General features: G+C 31.3%; 1 protein-coding gene across 1 annotated transcript; it reads left to right on the plus strand.

The window, feature by feature from the left end:
* The first annotated feature begins 10,263 nt into the window (after positions 1–10,263).
* On the plus strand, positions 10,264–13,915 carry LOC104219440 (transcription factor bHLH130-like). Its single transcript, XM_009770130.2, has 6 exons — positions 10,264–10,917; positions 11,419–11,705; positions 12,022–12,192; positions 12,562–12,627; positions 12,717–12,785; positions 13,405–13,915. Exons 1-6 carry the CDS (start codon positions 10,509–10,511, stop codon positions 13,474–13,476), a joined length of 1,074 nt encoding a protein of 357 aa, XP_009768432.1. The 5' UTR covers positions 10,264–10,508; the 3' UTR covers positions 13,477–13,915.
* Positions 13,916–14,647: the final 732 nt, after the last annotated feature.

Raw genomic sequence — 14,647 nt, forward strand, 5'->3', positions numbered from 1 at the left:
ACTACTTCTTGTCGTAGTGGCCTCGTTCCTGATGGAACTCGTAGAGGGCATTCGACTTTCTGGAATTTAGGTCCGACTTCAGATTTTGTGGCCATTTCACCTTGGGATCGAGCTTCTCTCGGGCGTAAACTATTTCTGAAGGAGAAACACAAAAATTCTGAGTAGATAAAAGTGGGAGCATACCTCTTTCATTTCGGTGAGTTCCTGTGGCCTGGACGCCCCTTCGGCTTGGCAGAGAGGTAGTGGGATGGCCGCTTTGATGTACGGTTGGTGCCTTTCCTGGTTGAGGCACGGACCTGCGTGATCTCTTCGGCTTTCGTTCTGACGATCTTTCCTTGATTCCATTTGGACTGTCGTTAGCCGTTGGGTTAGACCATTGAGGTCGTCTACGTATGCTCTCACCTCGGCATAGTAAGCGTTGTGAATTACGTCCCTGGTGCTAGGAGGGTATTTTATGAGTCTGCTTAATAATTTTCTGGTCGCCCTCGATCCGTTCCTGTTTAACCCATTTTGAAAGGCCGCTACCGCCATCCCCTCTAACATGTTTGGCAGGCTTATTCTTACTCTATTGAACCAGACGAGAAAGTCCCCGAGTCCTTCGCCAGGCGATTATTTGATGGCGAATATGTCATTCACTCTGGCTTCTGCTTTCTTGGCCTGGCATGGGCGGTGACGAACTTGTCGGCCATTTCCTCGAACATCATTATGGAACGTGTTGGTAATTGTGAGTACCATGTTAATGCTCCCCCTTTTAGGGTTTTGCCAAACTTCTTCAGCAGCACCGATGGTACCTGCTATTTTGAGAGGTCGTTGCCTTTTACCGCCGTGAGGTAATGAATGATATGGTCTTCAAGGTCCGTTGTGTCGTCGTATATTTTCAGATATAATGGCGTTTTGAAGGTTTTGGGTATGGCATGCGGGGCTGCCTCCTTGCTATATGGTTGTTCCACGAACCGGCCGACGTCCCGTTTTGGTAAAAGTTTTGGAGTGCCTGGTATCTTATCAACCCTTTCTTGGTGCTCTCTCATTTGGTCACGGAGCGCTTTACTCTCATTCTCCATTTCTTCCATTTTCTTCAGAATAGCTACGAGGGCGTCGTTACCTGCATCAACAACGATGTGAGTGTTACATGTTGGGGGAGGAGCGTGTTGCTCGTTGATGGTTATTGGGGTGTCAACTCGTGCGGTATTCCTACTCGCCCCTTGAGCAGGTTTGTCAAGTATACTGCTTAGGGTACTCGTCAGCCACACCTCCAATAACTTTTTCACTGCGGGCGACGCTTCTTCAATCGTGGACGTGGAGGCTCCCTTCTCATGTGAAGCGGTTACACTCCCATGAGGAGGCGGTAAGTCACTTTGCCTAGATGAGGCGCTCGACGTCACATTCTCTTCGTCTTCCCTGTCCACCTCGTTGATGGTGCCTAGGATGTTAGTAATGACACCTGTTACTGCTTTCAGTCTTTCCTCTCATTTTCCAGCCATTGTTAGCTTGTGCGAACTAGAGAAGGGGAACTTTTGTTGTTGTTTTTTAGATCTAGAAGAAACTAAACTTTTTCACTAGGAACTCCCCGCATACTACGCCAAAATATTTGACCAAAAAGTTTTAAGCCCTTTTTCTTAAACCAATTTGATAAATAGATAACAGGTGAATCCTAGTTAAATGTAATAAATTCCAAATCTGAAGTTCAATAGCTTTGATGGTACGGGACTGTGTTTAAGTCAATGAATGTGAAGTTAATGCTCAATGACTATTAATAAATATGAGAATGAAAATATGCAATAAATGTGACAAATGACATTAAATGTAATAAGAAGGAATTTGTCACCAAAATGTTAAATGAGATGGATGATTCCTTCTTCTGACTATAGCGTGTGACAGCAGACTATGGAAATAAACAAAGTATTCTTGGATCTTCTGAATAAAAGAGGAATGTTTAGTAATTGAATCAAACAAACGAGACAAGACAAGCTTTTTTGTATATTCTTGATAGTCAACCCTTTACAAGATAGTTCTTTCCTAAAAGTTCAGAAGCCCTTTTTATTTCCTCTCTCTTTCTATTTATAAGGGATATTCCTAGAAAATCTAAAAAAAATACAATCTGAGGGAATATTCAATGGAATATTCCTATTCACAATCTTAGGAATATTCTAACTGTTGCAGTTGTTTGTTCTCTATTTGACATCGGCACTGGTCTCCCTCTCTGGGTGACTACTCGCCACTAGACCGTACTTGGTTTCAACCTCGGCCTCAGCTCGTCTATCTGAATTCACTAAACTAGACCTAATTTTGTCCCATACAATTACGAGTTTGAATTTTAATACTATTATAAAGCAAAACTGAAACTCGTTTAACACTCTTCTCGAATATAGATGGAATATAAATTATACGAGAGGTAAGTATAATATCGACATATCTATCTATAATTAAAAGTAGAAGACAAAAGCACCTCATGAAGCCAAATGGCAGAACAATAGAATGACACATGGCATAATTAGTTATAAAATTAGTTATTGGTTATTCTTTTTAATTTAAATATATCTAAAAATAAAAATAATTAAAAAAACTACCATATATATGTATGTATATATATATATATATATATATATATATATATATATATATATATATATATATATAATTGGTTATATATATATTAATTGGTTACTTTAATTTAATTAATAAATATAGATTTCTTATCTATATCTATATTAATAATTAACTATAATAAAAAAAAAATCAAAACAATATATAAAAAAATAACTACTCATTCAAATTGGGTGGGAGTAGTTTCAAGTTGGAATTTTTAAATTATAAGAAAATAACTACCCATTCAAATTGGTAGTTATTTTTGATTAATAATTAGTTATTGGTTATTATTTTTGAATTTAAATATATATAAGAAACGAAAATTAAAAAATACAAAACTACCATATATATACATACATATATATATATATATATATATATATATATATATATATATATATTGGTTACTTTAATTGAATTAATAAATATAGATATCTTATAATTAACTATAATAAAAAAATCAAAATATAAATATATGTAAAAATAATTACTCATTCAAATTGGGTGGGATTAGTTTAAAGTTGGGGTTTTTAAATTATTTTAAAATAAAAAAACAAAAAAAAAAAGCTATAAAAACGAAAAAAGAGAAGAAAAACTACCCATCCAAATCGGGAGTAGTTTCAAATGTGAGATTTAAAATAAAAAACGAAATTAAAAAAATAATAAATTATCAATTCAAATTGGGGAGTAGTTTTAAGTTGGAGTTTTAAAATTATTTGAAAATAAAAAAACAAAAATAAAGAAATAAAAAAAACTTCAGAGAAAAATATTAAATAACGTAATATGCTAATGAAACTTTCTATTAACAATGTAGTAGCATTAAATATTTGAAAATATAATAAAGAAAAATACATAACAAAAAAGTTATTCGATGCGCTGCTTGTATAAGTCCCGTTAGTTTAACAAAGATTTTATTCACTAAAATTTAGATAATTTAGATAATATTATTAAGAACAACAGAATCTATATATTACTAAAAGGAGAGGAAAAAGGCCTTTCGTTAAGCCAAGTGGCAGCTTAAAAATAAGCCACATGACATAATTAGTTACTAAATTTATTATTTAGTTAATAATTAATTATTGGTTATTCTTTTTGAATTTAAATATATATAAAAAATGAAAATAATAAAAAAATATAAAACTACCATATATATGAATATATATATATATATATATATATATATTAATTGATTACTTTATTTGAATTAATAAATATAGATATCTTATAATTAACTATATAAAAAACGAAAATATAAATATAAAAAAAACTACTCATTCAAATTGGGTGGGAGTAGTTTCAAGTTGGAGTTTTTAAATTATTTTAAAATAAAAAAGCAAAAAAAAAATCTATAAAAAAAACAAAAAAAAAGAGAAGAAAAACTACCCATTCAAATCGGGGAGTAGTTTCAAGTTGGAGTTTTAAAATAATTTTAAAATAAAAATAGATATCTTATAATTAACTATAATTAGAAAATGAAAATATAAATACATAAAAAAGTAACTACCCGTTCAAATTGGGTGGGAGTAGTTTGAAGTTGGAGTTTTTAAATTATTTTAAAATAAAAAACCTATAAAAAAAGAAGAAAAGAGAAAAAAAAACTACCCATTCAAATTGGGGAGTAGTTCAAGTTGGAGTTTTAATATAATTTTAATATAAAAAACAAAATTAAAAAAATAATAAATTACCAATTCAAATTGGGGAGTAGTTTTAAGTTGGAGTTTTAAAATTATTTAAAAATAAAAAAACAAAAATAAAGTAATAAAAAAAACTTCAGAGAAAAATATTAAATAACGTAATATGCTAATGAAACTTTCTATTAACAAAGTAATAGTATTAAATATTGAAAGATATAATAAAGAAAAATACATAACAAAAACGTTATTCAATGCGCTGCCTGTATAAGTCCCGTTAGTTTAACATAGATTTTATTCACTAAAATTTAGATAATATTATTAAGAACAACTGAATAAAATTTAAAATAAAAAAAATTCAATAGTAATAAATTATATATCTTCTCATATATTACAAAAAGAAAGCGAATACTAAATATTGTTTAATATAATAAAGAAAAATATAACAAAAAAGTTATTCACTGACTATATAAGTACGTTTGATTTAATAGAGATTTTATTATTGGGTATATCGTATTGACAAACAAGATGACAATTGAATTTTATTAAAGCAATACGATCTAATAGGATCAAACAAGCCTGATCATAATTTAATTTAATTAATATTTTTTTAATATTGATCGCGCATCACACGGGTACGACTACTAGTCGTAATAGAATAACGATGCCCCTCGTTTAAAGTTGAAAGTAGATATACCTTTATTGTGATCGATCGGGGTCATCTATCCCTTCTCGACTAACGAATTGGTTTTGTATTTTTTAATTCCAGAAATTATTTTCCCTCTGATAAAAAAAGGAAGTCAGACGACTTAGATAAGATCATTTTCATTAAACTAGTAAGTCAGACGACTCGCAAAAACCTTCATTGGTTAAGAAGAAAAAGAAAAGAATAATAAATGCTTTTGCACATTAATTGAGAACTTGAAAATAAAAGATAAAAAAATAGAAACAAAATCAGAATTTGACTTTTGGAATAATTTTAATAGGCAATGGTATGATTGGGATAAAGAATATACTGGTATAGAAATGGAAATACAACTGTAGAGAAGACGGCTAACCTACGTACACTGTCTTATAGCCGGTTTGATCAAGTTTTTTTTGGGTCAAAAGTGTTTTTTTTTTTTTATCAAAAGTGTTTTTGGCAAAAAATTGAGGTGTTTGGTCAAGCTTTTAGAAAGAAAAAATTGCTTTTAAGAAGAAGTAGAAACAGTTTTTGAGAAGCAGAAAAACGTAGCTTCTCTTCAAAAGTACTTTTGAGAAAAATACACCTAAAAGCAGTTTTCAAAAACTTGACCAAATACTAATTGCTGCTCAAAAATATTTTTCAAATTAATTAACCAAACACAAATCGATTCTCACCGAAAGTATTTTTTTGAAAAACATTTTTTAAAAAAATACTTGTCGGACTAAGAAAGTTTCGCCGAATAGGCTATTATTATCGGATTAGGCATGCGTGCCCTTTCACTTTCATGGCTACTCAGTCAAAGCTTATTTTTTAGTTTAGCAGCCTTAACTGCCTACTCTTTGCGTCTTATCTATAGAGTCTAAACAATGATCTAATTAGCATAAGTGGATTTACAATCACCGTGACTTATTGTTTTTGGCTTGTTTTAAATAATTTTTAATATATTTTAAGAATCTTTTGACTTTGTCAAATACAAAAAAAAGCTAAAATTAAAAGAGCTTAAAAGTTATTTTGACCAACTTAAAAGCTCATTCAAATACCCTCTTACTACTACTGCGAGGAAACGAATAAATAAAAAAAAATATTACACCACTTAACAAAAATTATTTCTTGGTACCTTGGTTATGTGCCTAATTTTACTTTAAGACCTTAAGGCATTTTCTAACTTAAGACTCAATTAATGGAATATATATATACCAGCTTAAAAGCCCATCCAAATACCCTCTTTCATGCACTCTTCTATTCTTTTTTTTCTTTGAATTATTCATGCTGTGTATGTTATAATAAATTATCAGAAAACTAATTTGATAGTATTTTTTAGGGTGAAAAATGCAGGTTATTTGGAGAAAAAGCTTTATTAGACTATGATATGATGCAGGTTCTTTTAAGAAAAGTTTCAAACAGTTGTTGTTCCTTGCAAGGGTTTCTCGTCTTTCAAGTGAAAGTTTGTGGAGAGTCTAGATAAGAAGAAAAGGAGTTGTTTTTTTTCTCGAAAATCAAATGTGCTCGGATTTTATTTATTTATTTATTTATTGGTCGAAGGATTTTATTTTTTAAAACATTAAACTTTTGCATTCTATAGATGCTTTGATTTTTTTACTTTTTGAAAAATAAAACATGCAAAATAGAATCCTGCCTTTTCAACCTAATTACCACTAAGTACAGTCAAACCTCTCTGTAACAGCATCGTTTGTTCTAAAAAAAATTGATTTTTATAATGAATAGCTGTTATACACCTATAACAACATTTAGCATTTAAATATATTTTGACTGTTATAGACAAAAATTATCCAAAAATTAATTATTTTTCTTTTATAATGTTATATATAAAAGATTAATAAAATATTTAAATTCAAATCTCAAAAGATATAAATATTTCACGAATTAAATGCTAAAGAAATCTAATACATTATTAAAAAAAAATCTTAACTAAACTCTCAAATATATTTAAACTCTAAGGCACACAATTAAAAAATACGAATAGATTACGTTTACATATTTTAGTAATTGTCCAATATAAGATATATCACGTGTACATCTTCAAATAAAAAAAGAATGATATGCATATCTTCAAAAAGTATAAATAAATCTTTTAAGTATCTTTTGATATTTTTCTAATGCAAGATATATCATTTGTAGATCTTTAATTATAAAAATATTTGATGTGCATATGTTCATGGAACATACTGCTATCCTTAATATAATATATATAGCTATTATAAGTTGTACATTAAAGTTATAAAATATTTGCTTAAATATTTAGAATTATTATTAGTAATAATCTTAGAAAATCTGCATGGCTGCTATAGAAGAGTAATTTTATAAAGAGCGTACTGTCATAAAGATGGTTGTTTTTGTTATAGGCACAATGCTGTTATAGAGAGGTAAAATATAACATAAAAAATTAGTTCTGAGAAAAGCAAGGGTTTTATGGTGAATGACTATTATATATGGATGTTGTTATAGAGAAGTCTGATTGTACAATGATTAGGAAAAACTTACCTAATACCGACCACTACATCATGGATGTGGAGTCTAGAATTTTAAATTTATGAGTTTTGAAATCCTAAAACGATAACTTGCTTATAAATTTCACATAAATTATTTATACTTATTAAATAAATTTTATACAAATATGTGATTTAAGCCAAAAAATTTTAATTTTGTCCCATAGGCAGAACCTTATCTCCGCCTTGTTAAGGAGGGATATTTTTATTGGGGGTAATCTCATGAATATATGTTCATCAAACTAGTCGTCTAGTGCAGAAAAAATTACTCTTAGTTCAATATTTTTATTGGGGGTAATCGACTATTTTCATTTTATGAGCTATTTGACATAATATTTTATTACAAAAAGTATAATTGATTCTGCTGCCATAAACTCTTAGTTCAGTAATCATTGGTGAAGTTAACCCCATTTCGATTCTCTAAAATTTATTTTCGAAGAAGAAAAATAGATCGTGGATCAAATAGACTTTATATACAACATTTGGTAAAAGTGATAAAAAATATTTGAAGTTAAATCGAAATAAAGTATTTAGAATTTGAACCTGTGTTTAGACAAATTTCAATTAGAAAAAAAAAAGTTGAATTAATGAGCAATATTGTTTTGCCTTTTTTTTTTTTGGTTCTCGGACCAAATGTTTTCAGCACTTAAACAAATTTTCAATTTTTCACCAACTATTATATATGCTGAAATTTATATTTATAAATATTAAAAAAAAATTTACAAGCCGACATAAACCAATTATTTCCGTACATATGTTTTTACACGGTGCCTATAAGTAAAGACATTAGTGAATTTACATAAGTATGTTTTTTCCCTGCGGTGCATATAAGTTAAGGACATTGCTGAATTATATATGTTTTCTTTTTGACTAAATGACGTCATTAGTGAATTTGTGTACTGTATTTACACGGATTTTAGATAAGAAAAATATTAGTTAAAGAAAATTTATTGCCATCACATTTCTCCACTTGATACGAGTAATGCAACCATCAGTTCATCACCATTAAGCAGTTAACTTTCAGAGGTATTTTGTGTTGAGTCCAAATGATAAACCGAAAAGGCCTGAAAATGTATGTCATCCGTTAAAAGATCGTTTTATTCATACCACTAACGTTATACTTTTTGCCTATTTATGTCATTGTCTACTAACATTTTCATTTTCTGGTTTTTAACTAATAAGAAATAATTTTTCGACCCCACCTTTGCCACATTTCTTTATATTACTGGTTCTTCTTTACTTGGCCTTACATTTCTTTTTAACCCTGACTGTGGATAATTAACCATGCCCAACCCGATAAATCCAACCATCTTTTAACCCAATCCCTAATTCCTTGTCACGACCCAAAATCTAATTAGTCGTGATGACACCAAACCCAACCTGCTAGATAAGCCAATTAATCCAATTTAATGAGATTTTTTTAGACAAATAAATGATAAATAACTGAACCTTAATAATTTTTCCACGGACTAGTAGTACAAATCATGAGCTTCTAAGATTTAGAGTTTTACAAACTGAATTGAAATAAACATAACATCGGTTTCAAATAAATACAAATCACTGAACACTGATCTTATCGGGTCGTGACAAGGAATTAGGAGTTGGGTTAAAAGATGGTTGGATTTTATCGGATTAGGCATGGTTAATTATACATAATCAGGGTTAAAAGAAATGTAGGGTCAAGTAAAGAAGAACCAGTAATATAAAGACACGTGGCAAATGTGGGGTCGAAAAATTAATTCTTACTCCCTCCGTTTAAATTTATGTGAACCTATTTCCTTTTTGGTCCGTGCCAAAAAAGACTCCTTTCCTTATTTGGAAACAATTTACCTTTATGCAATAATTTATAGCCACACAAAATATATGTGCCTCATTTTACACCACAAGTTCAAAAGTCTTCTCTCTTTTCTTAAACTCTGTGCCCAGTCAAATGGGTTCACATAAATTGAAACGGAGGAAGTATTATTTAAAAATCAGAAAATGGAAATGTTAGTCGACAACGACATAAATAGACCAAAAGTATAATATTAGTGATATAAATAGGCCAAAAATATTACGTTAGTGGCATGAATAGTGGTAAAAATAGCACGGTATAACCAGTTTTCAGACTGGTCATTCAAAAATAGCCAGCGTTCACGAAGTCAATGAAAAATAGCCACTATTTTGCTGCAACAGAGACCGGTCCAGCATAATATACTGGAGTTCGGTGCACCTGTGTATGAACTCCAGCATATTATGCTGGACCGATATACTTTGCTGACTCCAGTATAATATACTGGAGACAGGAGCACCGGTGCTCCAAACTCCACTATGTTATACTGGACAATTATACTTGCTGGAACTCCAGTATATTATGCTGGAGTTTAGTGTACTTATGCTGGAACTCCATCATATACTCCAGCATACTTATCCTGGAACTCCAGTATAATATGCTGGAGTTCAAGTATACTTATGTTGGAACTCCCGTATAATATGCTGGCGTATTTTTCGGGTTTTGAACAGTGTTTTCGCTCAGATTTATCTTTCCATAAAAAGTGGCTAAATTTCGATTACTTTTGAAACTGAGCTATTTTTGAACTACCATTTGTAAATCTGTCTATTTTTGAATTTCTCCCTGAATAGTGCGACCTTTTAACGGATGACACAGATATGTCATTTATGTTAGTTGAATGGTATTTTTAGGCCTTTTTCGAAATATAAATAGCCTACTACCCCAATATAAACATTAAGTGTCTGCTTTTATGACTCGAACTCTGTACTAAATAAAAGTGCGTGGAACTTTTAGGTCATTCCAATTGTGGCTCTGCAATTTATCCCATATTACCCTCAAGGTTTCAAATAATTTACTAAGGAAAACAAATCCAAATTTTATTTGTCACCTTTCCTATAATTTGCCATTCTTCATTCGTGGCTAAACACTCCAACGAAAAGCTACACGTCTCAGAAAAAAGAACTACTCCACCAAAAGAACTATTCTTTCTTGCTTGTTTTTCAAGATTTCTACCTCATAAAACTGCTTAACGAACAAGCAGTTTCACACAACAACGTTCCTGCACAAAAGTTGGATATTACAAAAAAAAAAAAAAAAAAGGTGAAGGAATGTATGGTAATTCCCCTGCAAATACCAAAACTAAAGAAGGGTTAGTTTTAAAGAAGAGAGAAGAGCTATTAAACATGGAGTCAGAGTATAAAAACAGTACAACTACTTCTGGATTATTAAGGTTTAGTTCAGCTCCAACTTCTTTTCTAGCAAATTTCTCTGATAAAGTTGTCAAGAATGGGAATTATAAGAATGGGTTGGGTTCAAAATTGAATCTTGGTAGCAGTCTTGGTTTGAATAATTCACAGCTGCCACCTCCATATCCAAGGCAAAATTCAATGGATAAAGGGTATAAGGTTGTGAGTTCAATGGAAATGGATCATCAAAGGCAAAATAAATTGGGATCAAATCTTATGAGACAAAACAGTTCCCCTGCTGGCTTATTCTCTCACCTCAATTCTCAAAATGGTACTCTTTGATTATTTTATTTAGTTATTTATTTATTTATTTATTTATTGTTGATGCATTCATTTCTTTCTTCTTTTGGAAAGTCACTTTTAGATTTGTATTCTACTTTTGTGAGAAGTTGGTGAGTTGAAAACATATCCCTTTGCTTAAATGAATACTAATATTCAATGGGGCAATTTGACCCTTTATATATATACTTCAGTTGGATTGTTTTATTTCACTTTGCTATGTAAAAAGATTCCTAATTGTGTTGTTATTTTCATTCTTGATGTTCTTTTAAGACTTCTATAATGGGGAAAAGGTGCAATTAATAAAGTGCTAATCGTTGTTCTTTAGCCGAGGGTCTATCCGAAACAGTCAATCTGCCTTCCGGGATAGGGATAAAGTTGCGTACATCCTACCCTCCCCAGACCTCACTTGTGGAATTACAGTGGGTTGTTGTTGTTGTACTAATCGTCGTTCTCAACTAGTTAAATGTTTTACCAGCAATTTAATCTGCAGGTTGTGGTGTTGGAGGTTATAGAAGGGTAAATGGTGGCAATGGAGATACAGTTTCACCTTCTTCCTTGGGGATGTTGTCTCGAACCAACGAGGTCGAGAATGAGAGCAGCAGCATTACCACTAGCCTTGATGATGACAAGTCTGGAAATGGAAACTCAGAAACTCAATATTACAATTCTGGATTACCATTTGCCTCTTGGAGTGAGGCATCACATTTTCAGGAGTCCTTCACTGGCCACAAAAGGGAGATGCTGGATAGTGAAGAGAAGTTATTTGCTAATTCTCAGGTAAGAGAATAATACCTTTGACTAGCTTTTTCTTTCGCAGCTATAAGTCAAGTGGAGATCCTCTATTTTTCACGAATCCAGTTTTTCGACAGTAAAAGATAAGAGTGGCTCAACTGAGGTATAATTTGGCATCTATGCATTAGGATTATCTCGATTTTCGATTGAATTTAACTAACGACTATTTACTAATATCACTTTCTATGGACGGTTGCTTGAAGTTATTTACTAAGTGATCTGATAGTGTAAAACTTCTTTTACACTGCCAATTTATAGAAGTTAAAACACTTTTGGATTTGACATTCTTGTGTGCAACCAGATTGGACAACTTGGGAATCAGCCTCCAATTTTGTCACACCACTTAAGTTTACCAAAGACACCAGCTGAAATAGCTGCAATGGAGAAGTTATTCCAACTCCAAGAGACCGTTCCGTGTAAAGTCCGTGCCAAACGTGGTTTTGCTACTCATCCACGGAGCATTGCCGAGAGGGTACGACTTTTCTGAATCTATTATCGATCTTCATTGTTGTCCAAGTAAATATTAGGCAGTTTCTTTGATTGAAACTTAAATCATGAATCTAAATGTGAACAAATTTGATATCGTTGCAACTTAAGAAAAGGGCAGCCTGGTGCATGAAACATCCAACGTTCACACAGGGTCCAAGGAATGGCCGCATCCTAATGAGTGTGATGTAGGCAGCCTACCCTGGTGCAAGTATTATTGGCTGATTTCACAGCTTGAACCTGTGACCTATACGTCACACATAGACAACTTTATCATTGTTCCAAGACTCTCATTTATCGTTGCAACTTGTTTAGTCTAAATTCTTGAATGAAACTATATGGTGGTATTGTTCAGGTAAGAAGAACTCGAATTAGTGAAAGAATGAGGAAACTGCAGGAACTTGTCCCAAACATGGACAAGGTAGGTTATCCATACGTATTTGTCTTTGTTTTCTCTTTTTTTGGGCCAAGGTGGAACCTCACTAAGTTTATGACTCATTTTTTTGGCAGCAAACTAACACAGCAGACATGTTAGATTTGGCTGTTGATTACATTAAAGACCTCCAAAAACAGTACAAGGTATTATGGGAAGAATTTGGCATAATTCCAAACTCTCTGCTTTAATAAAATCTTTTTAGGTTGAGTAGCTTACTATTTGAGCTATTACCTCGTATTCTAAGCAGAGTCTGATGGAGTTTATGTGCTATGATTCAAAAGAACTTAAGGGGGTCGTTTGGTTTAAAGACAAGTTATAACGGGATTAGTTATGTTGAGATTAGTTATCTTAATATTATTTCTTATTGATTGTTTGATATGTTGTATAAATGCTGAGATTGTCAATTTTACTACTTTATCCTGGAATAACTTATCCTGGGATTGCTATTCTACCCTCTAGCAAATATAAGTTATCCCGGTACTAATTTTTAATCCTAGGATAAGTTATTCTAGGATTAATAACCAAACAAGGGATACGGCGGTACTAAATTTTTATTTCAAGATTATTTTGCTTATCCATCAATACCAAACGACCCCTCAATATTTTCTGACCACTTAAATTTATATATGTGAATAATTACAATTTTTTTAGCAAATACTAAACTATGTATCCATAAGAGCTTTAAAAGTTGCACCTATCAAGTTTTAATGTTTGATCTTTTTGAACTGTTTTTTTCTCACACATTTATCTCATCATTTGCAGACTCTTACAGACTGTAGGGCAAACTGCAAATGTGCAGCTATGCAGAAGCCAGTATCCAATCAAAGGGTTTGATTTTCTTCTGTACATGGAGAAAGGTTGAGATTGAAGCAATGATCCTCAAATAGTCTCTCTTTCTCCTTTAAAAGAAGGAGAAATGGAAGAAACAAAGCTATGTTTCTGTTTAGAAGTTAGCAGGGGAAAAAGTGGTCTAGGTACTAAACCAACAAGGTTTAAAACAACAAAATTAGCGGGGAAGTCATAGTTTAGTTCATAACTATCTCTTTATACATGTATTCCTTTTTTCCCTTTTAAAGGGCGGTTTAGTACACAAGGTATTCCATATTTACGTAGGGTTCGGGAAAGGACTCCATCCCAAAAAATGTAATGTAGATAGTATACTCTAATATAAATATTTGTGGCTGCTTCCACAACTCGAATTCGTGACCTATAGGTCGAAGCCCCTTCGTAATTAATTAGTATGAATTACCATAAGTGTCCGCTTCTTTTCTCATATTTGTGTTAAATCCCTCTTTCCCTTTTATGATCCATTAATTTATGGACCAGCCAGTATGTGGACGGCTAAGTTTGCAATGATTGCATGTTGCACATATTCTTTAACATTTACTAGTATTAGTATCCGTACGATGTGCGAATAATATTATGATCTGCTAAATTCTATAAATTAAAAAGAATAAATTATATGAATAACTATTGACATAAACTTAAATATTATAACCTCATATATAGCCACCGATACAAACAAATAAAAATACAGTATGATTCAAAAATAAATACTCTTTCCCTTTCAATTTATATAAAATATTTTTCTTATTAGTCTGTTCCAAAAGAATGTCACATTTCTGTATTTGGAAATAATTTAACTTTAAATTTTTTATTTTACTCATCTATATATATTGAGAAGTTCTTACATCCATGCAAATATCATGACCCCACAAAACTATTAGTATCATAAGTTTCAAAAGTTTTCTTTTTCGTTCTTAAATTTCGTGTCAAGTCAAACTATCTCATCTATATTGAAACTGAGTAGAGTCATACTATATAGAGTAATAACAAATAAAAATACATTTAGTAATATCTTAATTTAAATTATAAAAATATATTATATTATTATCTCAACATAATAAATTCTCACATCAAAATCAACTTCTACTAACCTAAAATTATACGGTGACAAATTAATATATACATACATGATAATTTATTAACAACCAATATATTCTAA

Source organism: Nicotiana sylvestris, chromosome 3, assembly GCF_000393655.2.
Source record: "Nicotiana sylvestris chromosome 3, ASM39365v2, whole genome shotgun sequence".
Classification (NCBI taxonomy): domain Eukaryota; kingdom Viridiplantae; phylum Streptophyta; class Magnoliopsida; order Solanales; family Solanaceae; genus Nicotiana; species Nicotiana sylvestris.

What these genes read in the sequence shown, in the direction of transcription:
- LOC104219440 (XM_009770130.2), top strand. Translation starts at nt 10,509, where the DNA reads ATGTATGGTAATTCCCCTGCAAATACCAAAACTAAAGAAGGGTTAGTT. An exon ending in TCACCTCAATTCTCAAAATG is followed by an intron (nt 10,918 to 11,418) that starts GTACTCTTTGAT and finishes TTTAATCTGCAG; the next exon opens with GTTGTGGTGTTGGAGGTTAT. An exon ending in CACGGAGCATTGCCGAGAGG is followed by an intron (nt 12,193 to 12,561) that starts GTACGACTTTTC and finishes GGTATTGTTCAG; the next exon opens with GTAAGAAGAACTCGAATTAG.